A 21649-nucleotide genomic window follows, 5' to 3' on the forward strand; every position below is an offset into this window, starting at 1 on the left:
CATACGTTTGGCAGTTACAGTATATGCCTCATGCATTCCGATCATTTACTTAATGGTTAGTGGCTTGGGTTTAGGGTGATACATGTTTGAATTAGGTGATTTGCAGCTTCCCAAGGGAATTAAGGTTTAGGGTTGGGCCTTTAGGACAGATGTTTAAGGTTGGTTAGTGGTTAAGGGAGTAGAGTAAGTAAGTAGTGTGTAAGCTTTTCCATATGTATAAGAAAATTCTGCTACAGAAGATAGTGAGATGGATTTGTACAGATGGTATTGCTGTGCCGGTATTACTCAGTCCACTTTGCATAACCACTTTTACCGCACCAAAATCGAACACACCTCACTTTCTACATTTCCAGCTTCCCACCTCCCTTCTGCCTTGATTTTATATTGCATTTTTGGGTTATATTAGCAGTGAAGTGGCCAGTGTACAGTAATATTTTAATAAGGCAACATACAAACATATCCGTGATTTTCATGACTAGCACAATGGGTCTGAGGGGAGACCCTACACATCTGCCTGCTTCTTTGTTTTCTATTTTCATAAAATACCCTATAGGATGATCTTCAACTACAGGTATGGGACCTGTTATCCAGAATGCTCAGGACCTGGGGCTTTCCAAATAATGGATCTTTCTGTAATTTGGGTTTCATACCTTAAATTAAGAAATTGATTTAAACATTTAATAAACCTAACAGGCTGGTTTTGCCTCCAATAAGGATTAATTATATCCTAGTTTGGATCAAGTACAAGCTACTGCTTTATTATTACAGAGAAACTGGTCACTCTTTTTTAAAATGTGGATTATTAGATAAAATGGAGTTTATGAGAGACAGCCTTTCCATAATTTGGAGCTTTGCGGATAACGGGTTTCCGTTATCTGATCCCATACCTGTACTAGATTTTAAAGCACATGAAGCCAGGGGAGAAAGATTTAACTGCTCTGCAAAATAATGGTCACTAGATGTCCCTCTCTTCCATCTTTTTAAGTTAGACAAGAACAAGAAATCTGACAAAAGAAAAATGAATTTGCTGTAATCTATGAAACTGGTCCAAATGAAACTTAAGACTCTCTGCAGGAACATTCAAGCATAATTTACTCCAGCTAATACAAACAGTATGGAGGTTGTCAAGTCCATGTTCTGTATAAATAATAAATCTGGAGAGATGGTGTGTGTGTTCTGTGAATAGATAGATATGCTGTATATTTAGAGGGATGTGACCTATGTATCCCAGGTACCTGTTCATTAATTGGTACAACCATTTTGGCTGACCTTGAGTAAATGTGGCCAGAGATGCACAGATATTGTATGAAAAAATTTTCGTATTATATTCGGTGTGTGTATGGTGGAAGAGGAGGCGACCGATATCGGCAGATAGCTAGCCCGAAAATTTTGTTTGGGCAGCTTTGAAGGCAGCTGAACATTGGCCATCTGTTGCTCAAGTATTCATTTTGGGGGGTATAGTTTTCCTTTACCTCAATTGCCCAAAGCTGGCAATACATGGGCAGATGTAATCTGTTCTTTGGGACCTTCAGACAGATTTGGCAGTTTATCTGCCCACATATAGGGAGCTGGGATCACCCGACTGGTATTAAACCAGATATTGATCAGACAGGTTTGATTTCCCTGTCAGATTGGGGACAGAAATGACTAATTTATGCAGTCCTCAAAACTAGGGCCAACAATTAGATAAAAGCCCAATATCGAAATATCCACTCATATGTGTATGGCCACCTTTAGGCAAAGAAACCATATTCTTTTTCTGTATGCCCATTATAGCATACATCTGTCTAATACACTAACTGGCACACAAAGAGTGAAAATACTCTTATAAGCAGTTCTGCATTTTACATGAATGCTTTTTTGTTTTCAAAATATTAACAGCACCACCTGCTGGTCATTTAGTCTGGCTGTTTACAGGCAGCTGAAATTAATTCCCTGAGAAAAGAAATGGCTTGTGATGTTGCTCTGCTTAGAAAGGATGTGAGAAACATCTGACGACTCTTCTTTGCTCAGTAAACACAGCATCATCACACAATTCTTAATGTAAATGACAAATATGCGTATAAGAGCTCTCTAAGTAGTTATGCATTGATTGTTTTAAAGGTTTTACATTACCTTAAAATGAATACCTTAAAGAGAAGGATCGAGGTGGCAGAGCCCATGAGTGTACAGGCACTGGAATAGAAACAAATAAACTGGGCTATTCTTGTGCCAATAAATAGTGGCGTGAGTCAGAACACACAAGGCAGGAGGAGACTAACTGGCTCAAATGCCCAGCACCAAATTCCTTTCCATCTTACTAGGACACACAATGCTTATAAAACAAGGGTGTTCCAGGCAAGCCAGGTACAATAAAGTATAACAACTAAATATTTTAATAGAATAGATCACCATCATCAGTTGCTTACTACTAAAGCAGGGGGAGCATATTGTATTAAAAAAATAGATGGCTTGTGATACTTTACCTGTAGGTTTCTAATGATAGCTTTGAGCCCCTATATTTCTAATGGTATCTCTGAGCCCCGAGGATTGTAGCGGTAGCTCTGAGCTCAGTGAGCCCCTAGGTTTCTAATGTTAGCTCTGCGCCCCAAGGTTTCTAATGTTAGCTCTGCGCCCCAAGGTTTCTAATGGTAGCTCTGCGCCCCAAGGTTTCTAATGGTAGCTCTGAGCCCCAAGGTTTCTAATGGTAGCTCTGAGCCCCAAGGTTTCTAATGGTAGCTCTGAGCCCCAAGGTTTCTAATGGTAGCTCTGAGCCCCAAGGTTTCTAATGGTAGCTCTGAGCCCCAAGGTTTCTAATGGTAGCTCTGAGCCCCAAGGTTTCTAATGGTAGCTCTGAGCCCCAAGGTTTCTAATGGTAGCTCTGAGCCCCAAGGTTTCTAATGGTAGCTCTGAGCCCAAAGTTTCTAATGGTAGCTCTGAGCCCCAAAGTTTCTAATGGTAGCTCTGAGCCCCAAAGTTTCTAATGGTAGCTCTGAGCCCCAAAGTTTCTAATGGTAGCTCTGAGCCCCAAAGTTTCTAATGGTAGCTCTGAGCTCCAAAGTTTCTAATGGCAGCTCCGAGCCCCTTGGTGTCTAATGGTAGCTCTGCGCCCCAAGGTTTCTAATGGTAGCTCTGCGCCCCAAGGTTTCTAATGGTAGCTCTGCGCCCCAAGGTTTCTAATGGTAGCTCTGAGCCCCAAGGTTTCTAATGGTAGCTCTGAGCCCCAAGGTTTCTAATGGTAGCTCTGAGCCCCAAGGTTTCTAATGGTAGCTCTGAGCCCCAAGGTTTCTAATGGTAGCTCTGAGCCCCAAAGTTTCTAATGGTAGCTCTGAGCCCCAAAGTTTCTAATGGTAGCTCTGAGCCCCAAAGTTTCTAATGGTAGCTCTGAGCCCCAAAGTTTCTAATGGTAGCTCTGAGCCCCAAAGTTTCTAATGGTAGCTCTGAGCTCCAAAGTTTCTAATGGCAGCTCCGAGCCCCTTGGTGTCTAATGGTAGCTCTGCGCCCCAAGGTTTCTAATGGCAGCTCTGAGCCCCAAGGTTTCTAATGGTAGCTCTGCGCCCCAAGGTTTCTAATGGTAGCTCTGAGCCCCAAGGTTTCTAATGGTAGCTCTGAGCCCCAAGGTTTCTAATGGTAGCTCTGAGCCCCAAGGTTTCTAATGGTAGCTCTGAGCCCCTAGGTTTCTAATGGTAGCTCTGAGCCCCAAAGTTTCTAATGGTAGCTCTGAGCCCCAAAGTTTCTAATGGTAGCTCTGAGCCCCAAAGTTTCTAATGGTAGCTCTGAGCCCCAAAGTTTCTAATGGTAGCTCTGAGCCCCAAGGTTTCTAATGGTAGCTCTGAGCCCCAAGGTTTCTAATGGTAGCTCTGAGCCCCAAGGTTTCTAATGGTAGCTCTGAGCCCCAAGGTTTCTAATGGTAGCTCTGAGCCCCAAGGTTTCTAATGGTAGCTCTGAGCCCCAAGGTTTCTAATGGTAGCTCTGAGCCCCAAGGTTTCTAATGGTAGCTCTGAGCCCCAAAGTTTCTAATGGTAGCTCTGAGCCCCAAAGTTTCTAATGGTAGCTCTGAGCCCCAAAGTTTCTAATGGTAGCTCTGAGCCCCAAAGTTTCTAATGGTAGCTCTGAGCCCCAAAGTTTCTAATGGTAGCTCTGAGCCCCAAAGTTTCTAATGGTAGCTCTGAGCTCCAAAGTTTCTAATGGCAGCTCCGAGCCCCTTGGTGTCTAATGGTAGCTCTGCGCCCCAAGGTTTCTAATGGTAGCTCTGCGCCCCAAGGTTTCTAATGGTAGCTCTGAGCCCCAAGGTTTCTAATGGTAGCTCTGAGCCCCAAGGTTTCTAATGGTAGCTCTGAGCCCCAAGGTTTCTAATGGTAGCTCTGAGCCCCAAAGGTTTCTAATGGTAGCTCTGAGCCCCAAAGTTTCTAATGGTAGCTCTGAGCCCCAAAGTTTCTAATGGTAGCTCTGAGCCCCAAAGTTTCTAATGGTAGCTCTGAGCCCCAAAGTTTCTAATGGTAGCTCTGAGCTCCAAAGTTTCTAATGGCAGCTCCGAGCCCCTTGGTGTCTAATGGTAGCTCTGAGCCCCAAGATTTCTAATAGTAGCTCTGAGCCCCAAGGTTTCTAATGGTAGCTCTGAGCCCCAAAGTTTCTAATGGTAGCTCTGAGCCCCAAAGTTTCTAATGGTAGCTCTGAGCCCCAAAGTTTCTAATGGTAGCTCTGAGCCCCAAAGTTTCTAATGGTAGCTCTGAGCCCCAAAGTTTCTAATGGTAGCTCTGAGCTCCAAAGTTTCTAATGGCAGCTCCGAGCCCCTTGGTGTCTAATGGTAGCTCTGAGCCCCAAGATTTCTAATAGTAGCTCTGAGCCCCAAGGTTTCTAATGGTAGCTCTGAGCCCCAAGGTTTCTAATGGTAGCTCCGAGCCCCTTGGTGTCTAATGTTAGCTCTAAGCTCCAAGGTTTCTAATGGTAGCTCTGAGCCCCAAGATTTGTAATGGTAGCTCTGAGCCCCAAGATTTCTAATGGTAGCTCTGAGCCCCAAGATTTATAATGGTAGCTCTGAGCCCCAAGATTTCTAATGGTAGCTCTGAGCCCCAAGATTTCTAATGGTAGCTCTGAGCCCCAAGATTTCTAATGGTAGCTCTGAGCCCCAAGGTTTCTAATGGTAGCTCTGAGCCCCAAGATTTCTAATGGTAGCTCTTAGCCCCAGTGAGTCCCTAGGTTTCTAATGGTAGCTCTTAAACAGTTTAGCAGTTGTCTGCATATTTGGATTTAATAATCACTGTAGAATGCATATAGTAAAAACATACTGCTTTAATAACTGCATAATGACGTGTTATAAAGGTATGTCACTGGGTATCCCTGACACTGCCCCAATATCCCAGATATCGCTCTCTACCTATGAATTGAGCAGAGGTGTCTTGTGTCAGGACAGTGGTGTGTTGTGTCCTCCCTTACTGGCCCCAATATCTGTCTTTCACTGCTAAGGGCACCCCAAGGGGGCCAATGTCCCAGTTTGTTATGGGAAGGAGACTGGAAACATTAACATCTCTTTGTACTAGAGTTTACCAAACTGCTACAGAACTAATATATAAAAGGAAAATAGAAGCATGTGTACAGAGATGAATTTAAAATCTATTTCAAGAGTATTTCTCACCCATTAGACACTAGCACATCAACGTACAAGATGTATAGGCTAATAACCTTGAACAGCATGTTTCAAATAAACAGGAAGGAATTATGAAGCACTAAATCAGCATATACTGTAGCTGTCACAATATGAAAGATTACACTTCGCTGCTGCATAATTGATCACTGTGCGACACACCCACCACACACACAAAAAGGGCCAATGTGTAAACAATTCTTTGTTATTGATTGGGCAGTCAATCACTAACCCAGAGGGAAAAAAGTCACATCACTGGGGCAAAGAAGCAAAAAAGGAAATCATTTTTTAAAATTAATATTATCTGGATAAAATGGAGTCTATGGGAGATGGACTTTTCGTAATTCAGAGCTTTCTAGATCAAGGGTTTCCGGATAACTGATCGCATACCTGTACTACAAATGATAATTCTAAATGCCCCCTCATCATTGGACCGCTGATGGAAATTCGGAACCACAAGACAAATGCAGAGACTGGGTAGAATACGGTAAAACAGATGCCTTACCAACAGTTACTTGCGGCTTCTCCCGGGGAGGAGAGGACACTCGGATGGTCAGGATGTTTTTGCCCAGGCTTCCTCGCCTCTGTACAGTTGTCTGTACTCGTCCCTTGGCAGGCTGAGAGGCTACATTCTTGATACCAAGTATTAACTCCTTGTGTAGATTTCTGCTGCTTGGAATTGCCAACTTAGTAGGCAAAGGCTGAAAAATGAAAAAAGAAAGGGGTTGGGGTGACAGTTATTATCAAGTCAAAGCTTAAAGTAACAGTTTAAATGTAAAAATAAAAAAACTAGGTAAATAGCTGTGCAAAACTAAAAAAACTTTCTAATATAGTTAGCCAAAAATGTAATGTATAAAGGCTGGAGTGACTGGATGTCTGATATAATAGCCAGAACACTACTTCCTGCTTTGCAGCTCTCTAACTCTGAGTTAAGGTGGCCATACACGGATAGATCCGCTCGTTTGGCGATGTCGCCAAACGAGCGGATCTCCCTCCGATATGCCCACTTTGAGGTGGGCAATATCGGGCTGATCCGATCGTGGGCCCTAGGGCCCAACGATCGGATCCTAGCGTTCGCCAAACGGGCGGTCGGATCGCGGGACCGCATCAACGAACAGATGCGGCCGCGATCCGACGGGATTTTTAACCCCATCCGATCGAGATCTGGCCGACTTTCGGCCAGATCTCGATCGGGGAAGCCCGTCAGGGGCCCCCATACACGGGCCAATAAGCTGCCGACTCGGTCTGTCGGCAGCTTTTATCGGCCCGTGTATGGCCACCTTTAGTCAGTGGGGCTCATTTATCAACACTGGTCAAATTTGCCCATGGGCAGTTACCTATAGCAACCAATTTGTGATAGCTTTTTGAAGCCAGCTGCAAGTAGAACAACGAATGCAGCAATTTGATTGGTTGCCATGGGTTACTGCCCATGGGCAAATTTGACAAGTGTTGATAAAGGACCCCAACTTTAAGGGGGGGTCACATAGGATATAACTGTTCAGTAAGTTTACAATTCATCCTTAGCATGCAGGTCAGATTTAAAAGCAACAGTTATGACCCATGTGCCCCCCTCAAGTCACTGATTGGTTACTGCCTGGTAACCAATCAGTGGAACCCAAGAGAGCTGCAAAGCAGGAAGTAGTGTTCTGGCTATGATGTTAGACATCCAGTCACTCCAGCCTTTATACATTACATTTAAAAAAAAAAAAACTAAATAACTAACTATATTAGAAACTAACTAACTATATTAGAAACATTTTTTATTTACTTAGTTTTTATTTTTACACTGTTGCATAATCCTTTATAATTGTGTTTGAACAATTCCTTTAACAAAGAACCCCCCTTTAACCCCAAATCGCTAAAATACATATGGTGACCAGCTAAACAGTTGCCGGCTTACAAGTGCACTGCATGGCTGCTTAGGAACAAGTGCAGCCTTAATCCATACTATCTGGAAGAATCATGGCTTCATCCCAGAGGTGCAACTGGAAAACACTGAACCAAACCGATAAATTAACATTTTACCTAAAAACTGTACCAAAATAGCAATCGCAGATGTTTTGGGGCTGGCCTTTCCTGGCTCCCTTTTCCAGCCAGAAACAGTGGAACACTTGCTGCTGATGAAGTTAACAGATTGCAGTGCCAGAGAACAATTGACAAAAGAGTGGACGCATTTGTAGAGAGAACCTGGACATCCATGGACTAATTGATTCTTTAAACCATTAACAGAGACACCAGATTAGAACAGACCTCTGAACAAAAACAAGCCGTTTTCAGGGGTGTAACTAGTATAGAGGAAGCTGAACAGCAGCTGCCGTGGAGCCCCGTGCAGACTTACATTGGGGCCCTAACTATAAGGGCAGGGGCACACGGACGGATTCGGGAAGATTTAGTCGCCTGGCGACTAATCGCCTCTTCTTCGGGGCAACAATCTCCCATGAACTGAATTTCCGCCTGCTAAAATGAAAAGTCGCCTGCAGCAATGCACTCGCGGCACTTCCATTTCCGAAGTTTCCTTGTGAAGCAACTTTGGAAATCAAAGCACCGCAGGTGCCATAGCGCTGGCGTTTTCTTATTATAGCCGGGAAGGCAGTTTGTCGCCCCGAAGAAGAGGCGATTAGTCACCAGGTGACTAAATCTCCCCAAATCTGCCAGTGTGCCCCTTCCCTAAGCAGGCGAACTTCTGAAACTTACACCACTGGAAGTTAGCATGGAATGTCTACTCCATTATCCTTTCTAAAATACTCATCACTTTCACACTACTGACCATCAGAAACTGAACCAGCATGGCACTTTTTTTGGTTTTACAAGAAATGATTGCATTTATAAACGGACTATAGAAAAGAAAATTAAGGAAAAATTAAAATAAAGCTAAGCATAAACGTTCAAAACAAAAGTTTGCTGGTAGGTCTATCATAACGTGACCTCATAAAAATCAAGCTTGGCTCTAACAAGGAATGTAATGTAAAGGAAAGACACTGAACAGGGATCAAACGCCAACATTTGTTTAATTGGGAAATATAGCATAAATGAAAAAAAATAATATTGAAGGCAATAATGAATTTAGAGAGCAGGTTTCACTCTGGGCTAAAAATTATCCTTACTGTAAAAATGGCCTCATTATTGGAGCTCCCCATAGATTTACTATGGCCCCTGTCTGTGATTGAAGACAGGCTTCAGTTCCCTATCAGGTCAGCCTAGCTGCAGGATTGGTTCCTATCCTAGTGTGCAGTGTGCCGAGTACCGATGGTTCCCCTGCACAGCCTGGGAAAGGAGGCAGCAATAAAGCAGCCCGAAATTAATTTATTTTTAATGAATCAGCCCGAAATTAATGTGTTTTTTTTTAAGAACGTGCCTTCTATATTTAAAAGAGTATAAACCAATTCTTTATTTTTTAATACAATATGTTCCTTTTAGCCTCAAATGCAATTCTGGGCCTATTTCAAAGGACCACACATTGGCAACATTCGGTGTATTGTGGAGTCTCCAAAATCCACACTGTGGTTTCATTTAAAGATTACAAAATTCTAATATCCTGGAACAGCGTTGGACTGGGTGTCCAGGGCTCACCCGAACTGCAAGCAAAGCCCCCCGTGTTTCACCTGAACTCACAGCAAGAGGGAGCGGTGGGGGAACTGGAAATAAAGAAGCTTCTTGCTTATGGATCATTTTTGATCATCAGCTGTCCTCCGGGATGACTGCCATTCCATGAACTGCTGAAACGATCCAACCTATTCCAAGTAAATTTTTGCTTCAACAGGCCTAAATTAGGAATAATTGGCTTTAGAGAAATAACGCATACATATATTTTTCATGAAAGGACGTGTTGTTCCCACATTCACATATTGATCCCTGTCCAACTGTAATTGTACTGCAGGGATGTGTATGAGTTTTAAAGGCAATTTAGGTCAGAGTAAAATGTTGATAACAGTGCAGACATGTCTCTTATTACATAATTGAAGGGTACGGAAAGTGAGTAATGAGAAACTAAGATTTACTAACTTGCCTAATCTGAAGCTTACACATGTAGAAATGTTTATAGTCCTAGACTGCTTATCTAGGATCGTTGCCACTTAGAAGCGGGGCATCAAAGGATTTTAATAACCCACCATACAAGCAATATTAGCCATTAGGACTTAGGGGTGGTTCACCTTTAAGTTAACATATAGTATGTTATAGAATGGCCAATTCTAAGCAACTTGTCTTTATTATTGATTTTTTATTGTTTTGGAATTATTTGCCTTCTTCTGACTCTTTCCAGCTTTCAAATGGGTCACTGACCCCATCTAAAAAACAAATGCTGTGTTAGGCTACAAATGTATTGTTACTTTTTATTACTCCTCTTTCTATTCGGGCCTCTCCTATTTATAGGAGACCATAGCAACCAGATTGCTGAAATTACAAACTGGAGAACTGCTGAATAAAAAGCTAAATAAATCAAAAACAACAAATAAAAAATGAAAACCAACAGCACATGGTCTCAGAAAATCACTCTACAATCTACATCATACTAAAAGTTAATTTAAAGGTGAACAACCCCTTTAACACACAGGGCATTTTGTCCACCAGTGGTCAAAGCAACTAAAATATCCTGTTGCCATTTCTGATTTCCACCTGTCATTTCCCTGTGCAGATCAGTTTTGGACAACAGGGTTAACATCACACCAGAAGAACTGTTGCCACACAGTGCAAGTACGTTACCAGCAAAACTTTCAAGACTCGTGACCAATGTCCCTACCAAAGGAGATGAAAGACAAAATGTGCAATGTATAGGTGCTAGTTTTCCATAAATAACAAGCATTCGCTTTTTATTCATAAACATAGAGAACGTAAATGTGTAGCCAGGGTTTACATGATGCAGTGTTTCCAAATAAACTGCAAGCATTACATGTACACTAGGCTTGGACGAACTTGACTAGTTTCGCTTCGCCAAAAATAAACAAACCATAATAAACACAATCTACTAAAGGGATCCTGTCATGGGAAAAAAATGTTTTTCAAAACGAATCAGTTAATAGTGCTGCTCCAGCAGAATTCTGCACTGAAATCCATTTCTCAAAAGAGCAAACAGATTTTTTTATATTCAATTTTGAAATCTGACATGGGGCTAGACATATTGTCAGTTTCCCAGCTGCCCCAAGTCATGTGACTTGTGCCTGCACTTTAGGAGAGAAATGCTTTCTGGCAGGCTGCTGTTTTTCCTTCTCAATGTAACTGAATGTGTCTCAGTGGGACATGGGTTTTTACTATTGAGTGTTGTTCTTAGATCTACCAGGCAGCTGTTATCTTGTGTTAGGGAGCTGTAATCTGGTTACCTTCCCATTGTTCTTTTGTTTGGCTGCTGGGGGGAAAAGGGAGGGGGGTGATATCACTCCAACTTGCAGTACAGCAGTAAAGAGTGATTGAAGTTTATCAGAGCACAAGTCACATGACTTGGGGCAGCTGGGAAATTGACAATATGTCTAGCCCCATGTCAGATTTCAAAATGGAATATAAAAAAAATCTGTTTTCTCTTTTGAGAAATGGATTTCAGTGCAGAATTCTGCTGGAGCAGCACTATTAACTGATTCATTTTGAAAAATTTTTTTTTTCCCATGACAGTATCCCTTTAAATGACAACTATGCAACAGTAGCAAGTTGATACAGGTATGGGATCTGTTATGCAGAAATACACTATCCAGAAAGCTACGAATTACAAAAAGGCAAGTCTCCCATAGACTCCATTTTATCCAAAGAATGTAAATTTTTTCAAAATGGTTTCTTTTTTCTCTGTAATTATAATAAAGTACCTTCTACTTGATCAAAATAAATAATATAATTAATCCTAATTGGAAGTAAACCAACGTATTGGGTTTATTTAATGTTTAATTGATTTTCTAGTAGTTTTAAAGGTATGAAGATCCAAGTTACAGAAAGATCAGTTATCCAGAAAACCCCAGGACCCAAGCATTCTAAATAACGGGTTCCATACCTGTACTATAAATGTACATTTCCATAACCATCCTTGGAGACTCAACACTAACACCTTCATAGGCAGCCTCCCTATGGATAAGTTTGAAAGGCAAATTTAGTTCATGAAGACTTGCATTTAGCATTTTTTATATAATGGAAATAATGCAAAGATGGGACTCCGCTATTTATATTAGCTGGTAGCAATGCAAGACCATGACAAAGAGCAGGATACTTTAATTACCAGATGTTCTCTCATCACTACATGGCTCTATTGCAGCAGCAATTTCCCATTGAAAAATCAATAGGAGTAGATCTGCTCTGCAAAGATAGATCCCCCCAACACAGGACATTTATCAAATTCCAGCACATAATGGACAACTAATGGATAAAGAAGTAGCGTAAGCATAAAGTCAACCCACAGCACCACAGAGATTTGGGGCTACTTATAGCCAGCAGATAAGGTAGGGAAAGTGACAGAGAGCCTGCATAAGCAAGATACCCATCATACCACATTTTTTTTTTCTTTGTTATAAACCAATCATGGTCTTGGAGAGTTTGCACAATCAATAACATGGAGAGATAGCTAAATACCTAAGCACATAGGTATGATATTAAATATCATTGCTTTAGACATACATATTATTGCACCAACCAAGTAAACAAATGGCCTGGATGCTGCCAAGTCTCCATGCAGACCTACACACACCCAGAAACAATGAGAGGATTAATCCCAATTGAATTATTTTTCCAAGAGACACACAAATCATATTCAACTTTACAATTGCCGTGTTTTGTGCAGCAAATATCCAATGAGGATGCTCCAACACCCACCTACCCTATCAAGCAGGTAGTGGTGTGAACAGCAGATCACAAGATGACTAGGGGATGGTCAAAATGGCTGAACCCAGAAAGAAAAAATACAGAATGGTAAATTCTTCCACACTACAATTGTCAGAGTGTACCATAGAATCCATCATTCTAAATAAATGGCAGCAAACCATTTCTCATCAATATCCAATATACCGTATATACTCGTGTATAAGCCGACCCGTGTATAAGCCGAGGTACCTCATTTTACCAACAAAAACTGGGAAAACGTAGACTCGCGTATAAGCCTAGACACAACTAAGACCCTTTATGCTACAATCACTACAGCGCAAACGAAATCACTGAAAATTTGTCCCCCCCCCCAGTGGATTTATATTACAGATATTTTTCAGCTGAGACAAAATATACTTTCCACTAGCAATTATACACACATAGACACACGTATACTTTACACACACACTCTTCCCACAAAATAATCACACACACATACTATACACACAAACTCCCCACACATATACTATATACACACACAAACTCTCTACCCACACCATCATACACTATATACCGTACACACACTCCCCACACAATAATGACAAGGCTGATAACATACCGGTATGTTAATGCAGAGCTGAGAAAGTTTCTAATACCGGTAGTTGTTTGTGTCGGACACAGACTGCCAGGGGCTGCTGAGGTCGCTCTCCCCGACTCTCCGGCTCCTCCTCCCCCATTGGCCGGAAGGTGAGACCCGGCGGCAGCAGCTGGAGACGAGGGAAGAGCCGCGGAGAGACACAGACGCTCCCGGCGGAAGTGGAGAGAGCTGCGCAGATATGGCTCGGAGCAGAGAGAGGTGAGGCGGCCGGGAGCACAAGGCAGAGGCGGCCGGGCATCGGGTGTAAATTGCGGGGAAACGCGAGGGGGGCGTCCGGCTGCTGCTCGAGCTGTGGGGCTTCCAGGGACTCGGGCTGAGGACTCGGGGGTGGCGCCTCCTGAAATTTACCGGTGAGGCAGCCTTCCTACCGTATTTCATCTAGAAGAGGTACCCGCGTATAAGCCGAGGTCAATTTTTTCAGCACTTTTTGGGTGCTGAAAAACTCGGCTTATACGCGAGTATATACGGTAAGTAATTCTAAAACAACTGGACTTGCCGAGTAATCACTGAAGAAGTTTCACTACACATCCGAGCAGCTTCTTCAGTTCAACTGGATGAGTAGTGAAACGTCTTCAATGATTACTCAGCAAGTCCAGTTGTTTTAGAATTACTTATATTAGATATACCATGACCTGGATGAATGAAAATCTTCAGTCACATTTTTCATCAAGAATGGCCTAATTCTTTTCTAAGATACAATTTTCCTGCAATCTCCCATAATGAGCATCTTCGGGTGATTTTTAAATCAGTAAAACAAGGTTACCCACAAGCAGACTGCTGTACTGATACACAGAGCGGAACATTTTAAAGTGATGTGGCTAGGCTGTGAGGGGTCAAAGAATACCAACAAAATGCAGCAGTGGCTAATGGTAAATAAATGGCAAACTACATTTAACTGGCATATATTTTATCAATGGTCGAGACCCAAAACTTAGTCCCCATGATCCCTTTTGATGCAGTGGCATATCTTTCTGGAATAGGCATGAATAATTAAAACGTAATGTTAAGTAAATCCAAAACAAGCTCTTGCATCCAGAAGGTGAACTGCAGATTTAGAAACTGTAGTAAAGTGTTAATTTGTGCACAAATTGGGCAGTTTTTGGCTGTCCACAAATATATTACATGTACCAATCACACTCTATACAGTTACCAAGTGGTTCTACACAAATTGCAAAAGTTATTTTAAAAAGGCTTGAAAACAAACCAGATGTACTTGGCACTGGCAGGCATTATTGGGGTGAAACTATCGGTCTCTCCCATTTCCAAGAAATTGAGAGAGCTTTCTAGCAAACAAAAGTACAATATGAAACAATGTCAAGAGGCTCGGTATACATCAGGAAGAACAAGTGGTGACTATTAAATTGATTATTAAGCAAAAGTCCAGTTCACTCACGAAGCTTGCACTCTCAAGTGAATTTTATTTAGGGCTTAGATTTTTTTTTTACATTGGCCCTAGCAAATGCGGTTTGATATCGGCAATAAAAGGTCCACCAGTAAATGTCCATCAGTTGACAAACCCATTGAATACCAGCAACCTCTTTGCTGCCAATACACAGTCTCATGCAAGTTACAGTATTCCTTCCATACATCTGAGGTTTCCCCTTCATGTCTTGATCTGGCCGGGCAAACCCAACCCTACCCAATGGCATGATAGATTGCCAGACCATTTAGAAGTCTGTAGGGATGATGGAAGAGCCCCACATTGGATAAGATGTATCTCTTACAGGAAAATATCCAGGTAAGAGGAAAAGCAAATTGGCACAGACCCTGCATGGATATTTATGGAGCAGTGTAACCTATACAACTCTGCCAAGGAGACCTTGGGCATCCCATACACAGTGGAAATGTAATAAGCAAGATTAGTATATAAAGAAGCACAATAAACCTTTTGTTAATCATATTTTGTTCCTCTGTTTAATACTTATATGCCAAAAGATAGCTTTCATTGGAAAACAAACATCTCCTCAATATTGTGTGTACAGTGAAGAACAAGCAGTGTGTATGAACTGAAATCGCTATTTAGTAGTGCTCACACGTTGCCTAATGGAAGCTTCCCTCATAGCCTCATTATCTGCTCATATAAGTTACACCCATTCCCTGACAGTTCCCATTTAACATACATCAACATGCCGCCCTAAGAATAGACATTAAAGATGAGAAATTCAAAAGTGCCACAATGCTTTTCTTTAACGCTACTAGTCAAAATAGGTTACACTACAGGCACAGACCACCAATCTGAGGATTCTGCCAAATGCCAGATGTACGGATGAAGTTCCATAGACTATTTATTGGGCCTGTAGTGGAGCAATTGGGATCTCTCTGCACCAGATATGCCAGGGCCTGTTCAAGGGTGGGCATCTAAACGATCTGGTTTGTAATTTCAGTTTCTACACACAGACCTGTGGCTCCCATAACCCTGTACTACACCTCATTTTCATCACATGCGTTTGCTTCTCATGCATTAAAACAAAAGAACTGTTTTGCTGCAGTGACACGCTGTCTTGCTAGCTAAACCCTGACTGACAACTGCATTTTTCAAAGATGAAAACAAAAATCACAAACTTGACTTTAGAATTAAAACAATTTAGTCATTGCAATAACCCTTCCCTTTGTTAAATACACAGCATTAAGACCTAATAGCTGCAATAATGCATAAAACCTGTGACTTTTAGTTTGCTAAATAGCCCCAGGAATGACCTGCCATTTAACTTCTTATTTACCTCCCATCCAGCTAAACATGGAGCTGTACATGCACCCAAAACAAGTTACAATTTACATTCTATGCATTGCAAACTAATGTTAAAAGGTCACATATAAGGCTGCAAAACCGGCCCTTCCATAAACTTTATGCAAATACCCTTAGGGTACGTATTGTAAACCCACGACTTTATCTATGTGCAGTACACCTCTCTACATTCCCTGGTATGTAAAATGTGCACTCTTTTGCACTTTCAAGATTAAAGTTCCATATTGTACCTAGGCCATGGCCTTTTATCACATTCCATAGCTAATCCATATTAGCATGTGACAGATAATATGGCAGTTCTAGTTTGGGCGACTTTTCCTGTTTTTTTGTTGCTTTCATTAATGAAAAGAAAAACTCTCACTAGAAGTGGTTCTCAGAGTTGACACTTTCTATTACTGGTACATAGTAAAACATCCCACACAGAATAATAAACTGCAGCTTGGAAGTTCTCTTAGTAAAACAGTTGGCAAGCCCAGGCAGGTGGTGGTGGAGAACTACAACTTCCAAGATCATCCAAACAATTGTTAAAGGATACCTGGAGATTCAGTCCAGCAGCTGTTATCTGCTGCAGAACCCTTGGCTATTAATATAATATGCCTTTTGGTTTTGCATAAGCCTTACAACAAATGCACTAAGTGGATATGGTGCAGTATGAATGCATTAGTACATTACTTTTATACTAAATCCAGGAAAGTTTCAAAGCTGAATAGTTATGGGATCTATCATCCAGAAAACCAGTATCCAAAAACTTCCACAATACAGAAGTGCCTTTTTCAGTCATGTATTAGGACAATTTACCAATTTCCTTTTTCTAATAATAATAATAATAATAATAAATAGCAGCATGTAGGGAAAGTTTCTCCAAATTACATTAGACCTTTAGGTCCCAAAGCATTCCAGATAATATATGCTGTATTTACAAGAGCATTATATACAAACATCAGAACTGAGAAAATATTGCACCTGGGGATTTACACCTAAGCAACAAACCTTCCCATTACTTCCCGGGCAATATACACAAGAAGACCAACACACACACACACACACACACGTGTAATCGTGCATGCTGAGTTAAACAAACCTACCCCGTTTACACTTGAACTAGTATAATAAACAAGAGTCTGAAACTCAAGATACCAAAACACTTACCACTATGTTGGCCAAGATATCCATATCTGCAGATACAGTGCCTTCCTTTGCTTCCTTAAGTGATTGTGCTTTGTCAAAATGAGGTTGAATAATTCCTTTCTGCTCAATTTTGTTTGGTCCCATAAGCCTCACATTCGGTGCACTGGGCTTTGCAGAAGTCCTTGCCTTTTCGCTCTTGTTTTCTGTCACTCTGGAGCCTGCCGTGCAAGTTAAGGCAGCGGCAGCAGAGCCAGAGGAGCGTGTTGAATTTGAAGAACTCGCTCTCTCAGTCTCATTTTGAGTGTGCTTTAAAGCAGCAGCTCTGGGAACCTTACCTAAAGCATGTTTTGAATGGGTTGGGACATGTGCAGAATGGGTTGGGAAGAGCTGCTTAGTAATTGGTTGCTTCTGAGATTTAGCAATAGCTGCTTCTGTTTTCATGTCTTGGTTTATCACAGATCTTTTTTGAACAGTTTTGACAGCAGAGGACAATGGTCGTGGAGACTGGGCAGGTGAAGATGCATTAGATAATGATGGAGGTGATCTAGGAGATGTTTTAGAGGCATATGGATTACTGTCCTTTGCCTGTAAGGATGGTCTAGTTAACACTTTTGCTTTGACATTTTTAAAACTGGGTTTAGGAAAGCTTATAACTTCATTTTTCTTGGCTTTGCCAACTACAGAACCTACTGCAGGTTTCTTATTTGTTGGTTTTGTTACTATATTGCTGTCAGAGCTATGTCTCAATCCTTCTAGGTCGTACTTAATAGCGTCAAGATTCTGCTGGAGCTCGTTGTTTTCTGTGATGCTCTCCAGCACTGGGACAGAGAAGGTCATATTTTTGGATTCAGGCAATGGAGTGGAAGTGAAGGCTTTAGACCCAATTCCTGAATTTGGGCTAGAAATTATAAATGTATCTTCACAGTTTTGCCCTGATAAGTTACTCAACAAATCCTTTAACTCTGAACTGGAGGAATCAGGTCTAGCAGGGGACTCTAAGGAATGTGCTTCACCATGACTTTCTTTGTTTTTAATAGTGTTTTTATCTTTAATTAGATTTGAGGCAAGTTCTTCCGGGGCCACCGCAGGGACAGAACCTGAAACAAATTCCTCCAGAGATGCCCCAGGGGCAGAATCTTCTTTTCCAACATTGCTACTTAATCTAAGGTTTGGAAGGTGTGATTCAACAGTTTTATCCATCACCCTACGAGCATCCACTTCTAGCATCACTTCACTGGTTTCACTTGTAAATACGCTGTGCTCAGAAGTGAGAGAGAGTTTACTCTGTGGCGTCTCTGTGGAATCTTTTTGATGAGGCACTTCAAGATAATCCAGGTCTCTTAAGGAAAGTTCAGCACCCTGACAAAAACCGTCAATATTGTCTGTCTTTTTTACAGACCCTGTAAACACATCAATTGAACTATTGGGTAACGCTGAACCTTCTAGTATAGAAGCGCTAAGGGGCTTCTCAGAACCACTTAAAACCAAACTATCCTCTCTCATACACTTTTCATCACTGAAGTCCAACGACAAAGTGAAAATGCCAAAGCTTGAATTGTGGTCATATTTGTGATCAGTTGTGCTTATATCTACCAGATTATTTGCCTCATTCCTACACAGTTTATCAGCATCACCAAAGAATGCCTGAACAGTCCATTTGGGCTCCATTTTGCACAAATAGTCTGTGGATTCCTGTACACAGAGAGACTGCTCAGCAATCTTGTTGTATGCACTGCCCCTATCTGTGATAGCACCAAGACCTTTATGGATTTCATCAGATGCCGAAGTTTGGATTGGTATAGAGGGAGGACATAAAGTGTCTTGCATTTTATTACAGAGCTCATTGTTAATATAATCAACCGTTTCATCTTCTTCCCCAGGGTTTTCATGCAAAAGGCTGGAATTAACAGTTTTACATCCCTTATCAGCTTTTAGATTAAAGGTGTCACAATGTCCTGCTGCATTACCTATATAGTCCAAAGTGCTGTCCAGCTCCAAGGCATTGGGGCTCTGCAATAAATAATGTTTGTTGATCTCATTGTCACTCTGCTGGTCCAAAATGGAATGGTCGATTACCCCAGGACCCTGGTCATTAACATTTGCATTCCATTCATATTTTGGGCACCTGGCAATATTCTTACTTTCAGAATTATTCCCATTGTTATCATCCAAAGTGCTCTGAAAACGATTCTCTGTAGTTGCTGTTTGCACACTCATCCTGGTACCTTTCCAGCTTTCATTACTTTTTTCATGACATTCTACTCTCAAGATAAGGTTGCTCAATGGCAAATGTTCAGTGCAGGAAAGCTCCAGTCAGGCATCTGCAAATCCACTTGCTTGTTACACTCTATAAAACAAATGTAGAAATTGCAATTAAACCAACATCATCACGTTTCTTTCATTTAGTAGTAAAAAAAAAAAAATGTAAATATGAGCAGCTAAAGGTCTAGTAATGCTGGGGTGCGTTTTAATTGGCAGTCAGTGTGTAGGACAAGGGTGTCCAAAAGGTAGATCAGGATCTACCAGTAGACCTGTAGCTTGTGAACAGTACATCTCAAGACACGGTCAACAGATGCTAAGGTTACATAAGAAATAGTTATTTGTTAAATATAGCAATATATATTCTCATAAATATTTAAGTAATATTTTCCATGGAACTGAATTGTAACAATGCTTTAGCAAAGTATGGGCACTCCTGGTGTAGGAGATGCAGGACGGACAACAGCACTACAAGAATGACAGCAGTGGACCATAGCATGAAAGCTAACCAATGCACCTGCAATAGAAAAGATGAAGGTACCTTATGTTTGCTTTGACATTGCCCCCAACCCACCATGGGTATGGACCATCATGTAATCTCCTTGAGATAGGCTTGACAGAAAACCCATTAGCACAAAAGTCATGGACTAGCACTAATTTAGACAGCATGATTCTGTGTACCATACAATAATGAGAGCTAAGCATTCAAATCAGTGCCATTTGACCATTAATGCGATTGCATGCAGCAAAACGCTTGAATCCAATGTATCACAAAGGGAATGACATTCATGTATGTAGAGCATATAAATGGCCTAGAAGAGCTAGAATAGAGATCAACTCTTGGGACCCTCCAACAGCGGACATCTCTGATCAAGAAGGATCTAGGACACATTGCAACAAAGCAGTTCATCCAGTACCTTCAGTCTGCTGTAAGAGAAATATTAGTAGGTATAGGTTTTAGAGTGTGGACCCCCGTAGTGAAACATGACCTACCATTTCAGTAGCTATCTGTCTTTGCTGTCAGCCCTTCTGTGATGCTTGGGAACTATTTTTAAAAAGAACTGTTAAAAGATGAACATAAATTATATACCGTTTAAAAGGGCTTTCCTTTGCTTCTCCAAAAAGTGTTTCTAAATACAGTACTTCTGGATTATGCTTAACAAATATAATGGGGTTTTAAGGACAAGCAGGACTAAAACGGTCTTTATGAAACCCATTAGCATGTTAAATGGGACTGTTGTGGGCAAATTTTTTGATTACTTTAAGTGCAAAAATGAAAGCAACTATCTGATTGGTTGTTACAAACAACTAGACTAATGCAGAGGGCAATGCCATTCTGGAGTCACTTTGGTCATTAAAAATGATCCCAAAAATCTCTAAATATGCAGTTAAAGGGGGAAGTAAACTGAAAAGTAAAATTTCAGTTACTGAAAGAAATAATCCGAAGGAACCTTCTAATGTCAATCCAATTTTTTATTTTAGGGTTTTATTTGTAAATGTAATTAAAACCCATTATGTTTGTTGGAGACTGTTTCTAGAAACTATGAAGCCTTGCTAATAGCATATACTAAACCTGTAACAGTCTTCCGTTTATCACAAGTTTAACATTTTTTTGGTGCTTAAAATATTTGTATTTAAAGGGATACTGTCATGGGAAAAACATTTTTTTGCAAAATGAACCAGTTAATAGTGCTGCTCCAGCAGAATTCTGCACTGAAATCCATTTCTCAAAAGAGCAAACAGATTTTTTTATATTCAATTTTGAAATCTGACATGGGGCTAGACATTTTGTCAATTTCCCAGCTGCCCCTGGTCATGTGACTTGTGCCTGCACTTTTGGAGAGAAATGCTTTCTGGCAGGCTGCTGTTTTTCCTTCTCAATGTAACTGAACGTGTCTCAGTGGGACATGGGTTTTTACTATTGAGTGCTGTTCTTAGATCTACCAGGCAGCTGTTATCTTGTGTTAGGGAGCTGTTATCTGGTTACCTTCCCATTGTTCTTTTGTTTGGCTGCTGGGGGGAAAAACAGGGGGGTGATATCACTCCAACTTGCAGTACAGCAGTAAAGAGTTATTGAAGTTTATGAGAGCACAAGTCACATGACTTGGGGCAGCTTGGAAATTGACAATATGTCTAGCCCCATGTCAGATTTCAAAATTGAATATAAAAAAAAAATCTGTTTGCTCTTTTGAGAAATGGATTTCAGTGCAGAATTTTACTGGAGCAGCACTATTAACCGATTAATTTTGAAACTTTTTTTTTCCCATGACAGTATCCCTTTAAGGATTTGCAATTCTTACTTCATAGGAGTTAACCAGCTGGCTTCTTCTAAATTATTTCAAAAGTCAAAACCCCAAGGGCAGAGGACAGAAAGGGACACAAAAATAATGATTAAGAACACTTTTTCAGTAATTACTTTAAAACCGTTACGAATGTACTGCTTATTTAAAAAAAAAAATTCTAC

The 21649-nt window shown here is 41.0% G+C and overlaps 1 protein-coding gene across 1 annotated transcript in view; it reads right to left on the reverse strand.

Annotated features, from left to right (window-relative positions):
• The window catches only part of mtus1.L (microtubule associated scaffold protein 1 L homeolog), a gene marked incomplete at its 5' end in the record, with an annotated part of 87377 nt that extends 68170 nt beyond the window's left edge, over positions 1-19207 (reverse strand). Inside the window, 2 exon segments of the mRNA NM_001089273.1 lie at positions 6129-6324; positions 16948-19207. Coding sequence (NP_001082742.1) covers positions 6129-6324; positions 16948-19143 — 2392 coding nt within the window.
• Positions 19208-21649: the final 2442 nt, after the last annotated feature.

This window comes from Xenopus laevis, chromosome 1L, assembly GCF_017654675.1.
Source record: "Xenopus laevis strain J_2021 chromosome 1L, Xenopus_laevis_v10.1, whole genome shotgun sequence".
In the NCBI taxonomy this organism is placed as follows: Eukaryota; Metazoa; Chordata; class Amphibia; order Anura; family Pipidae; genus Xenopus; species Xenopus laevis.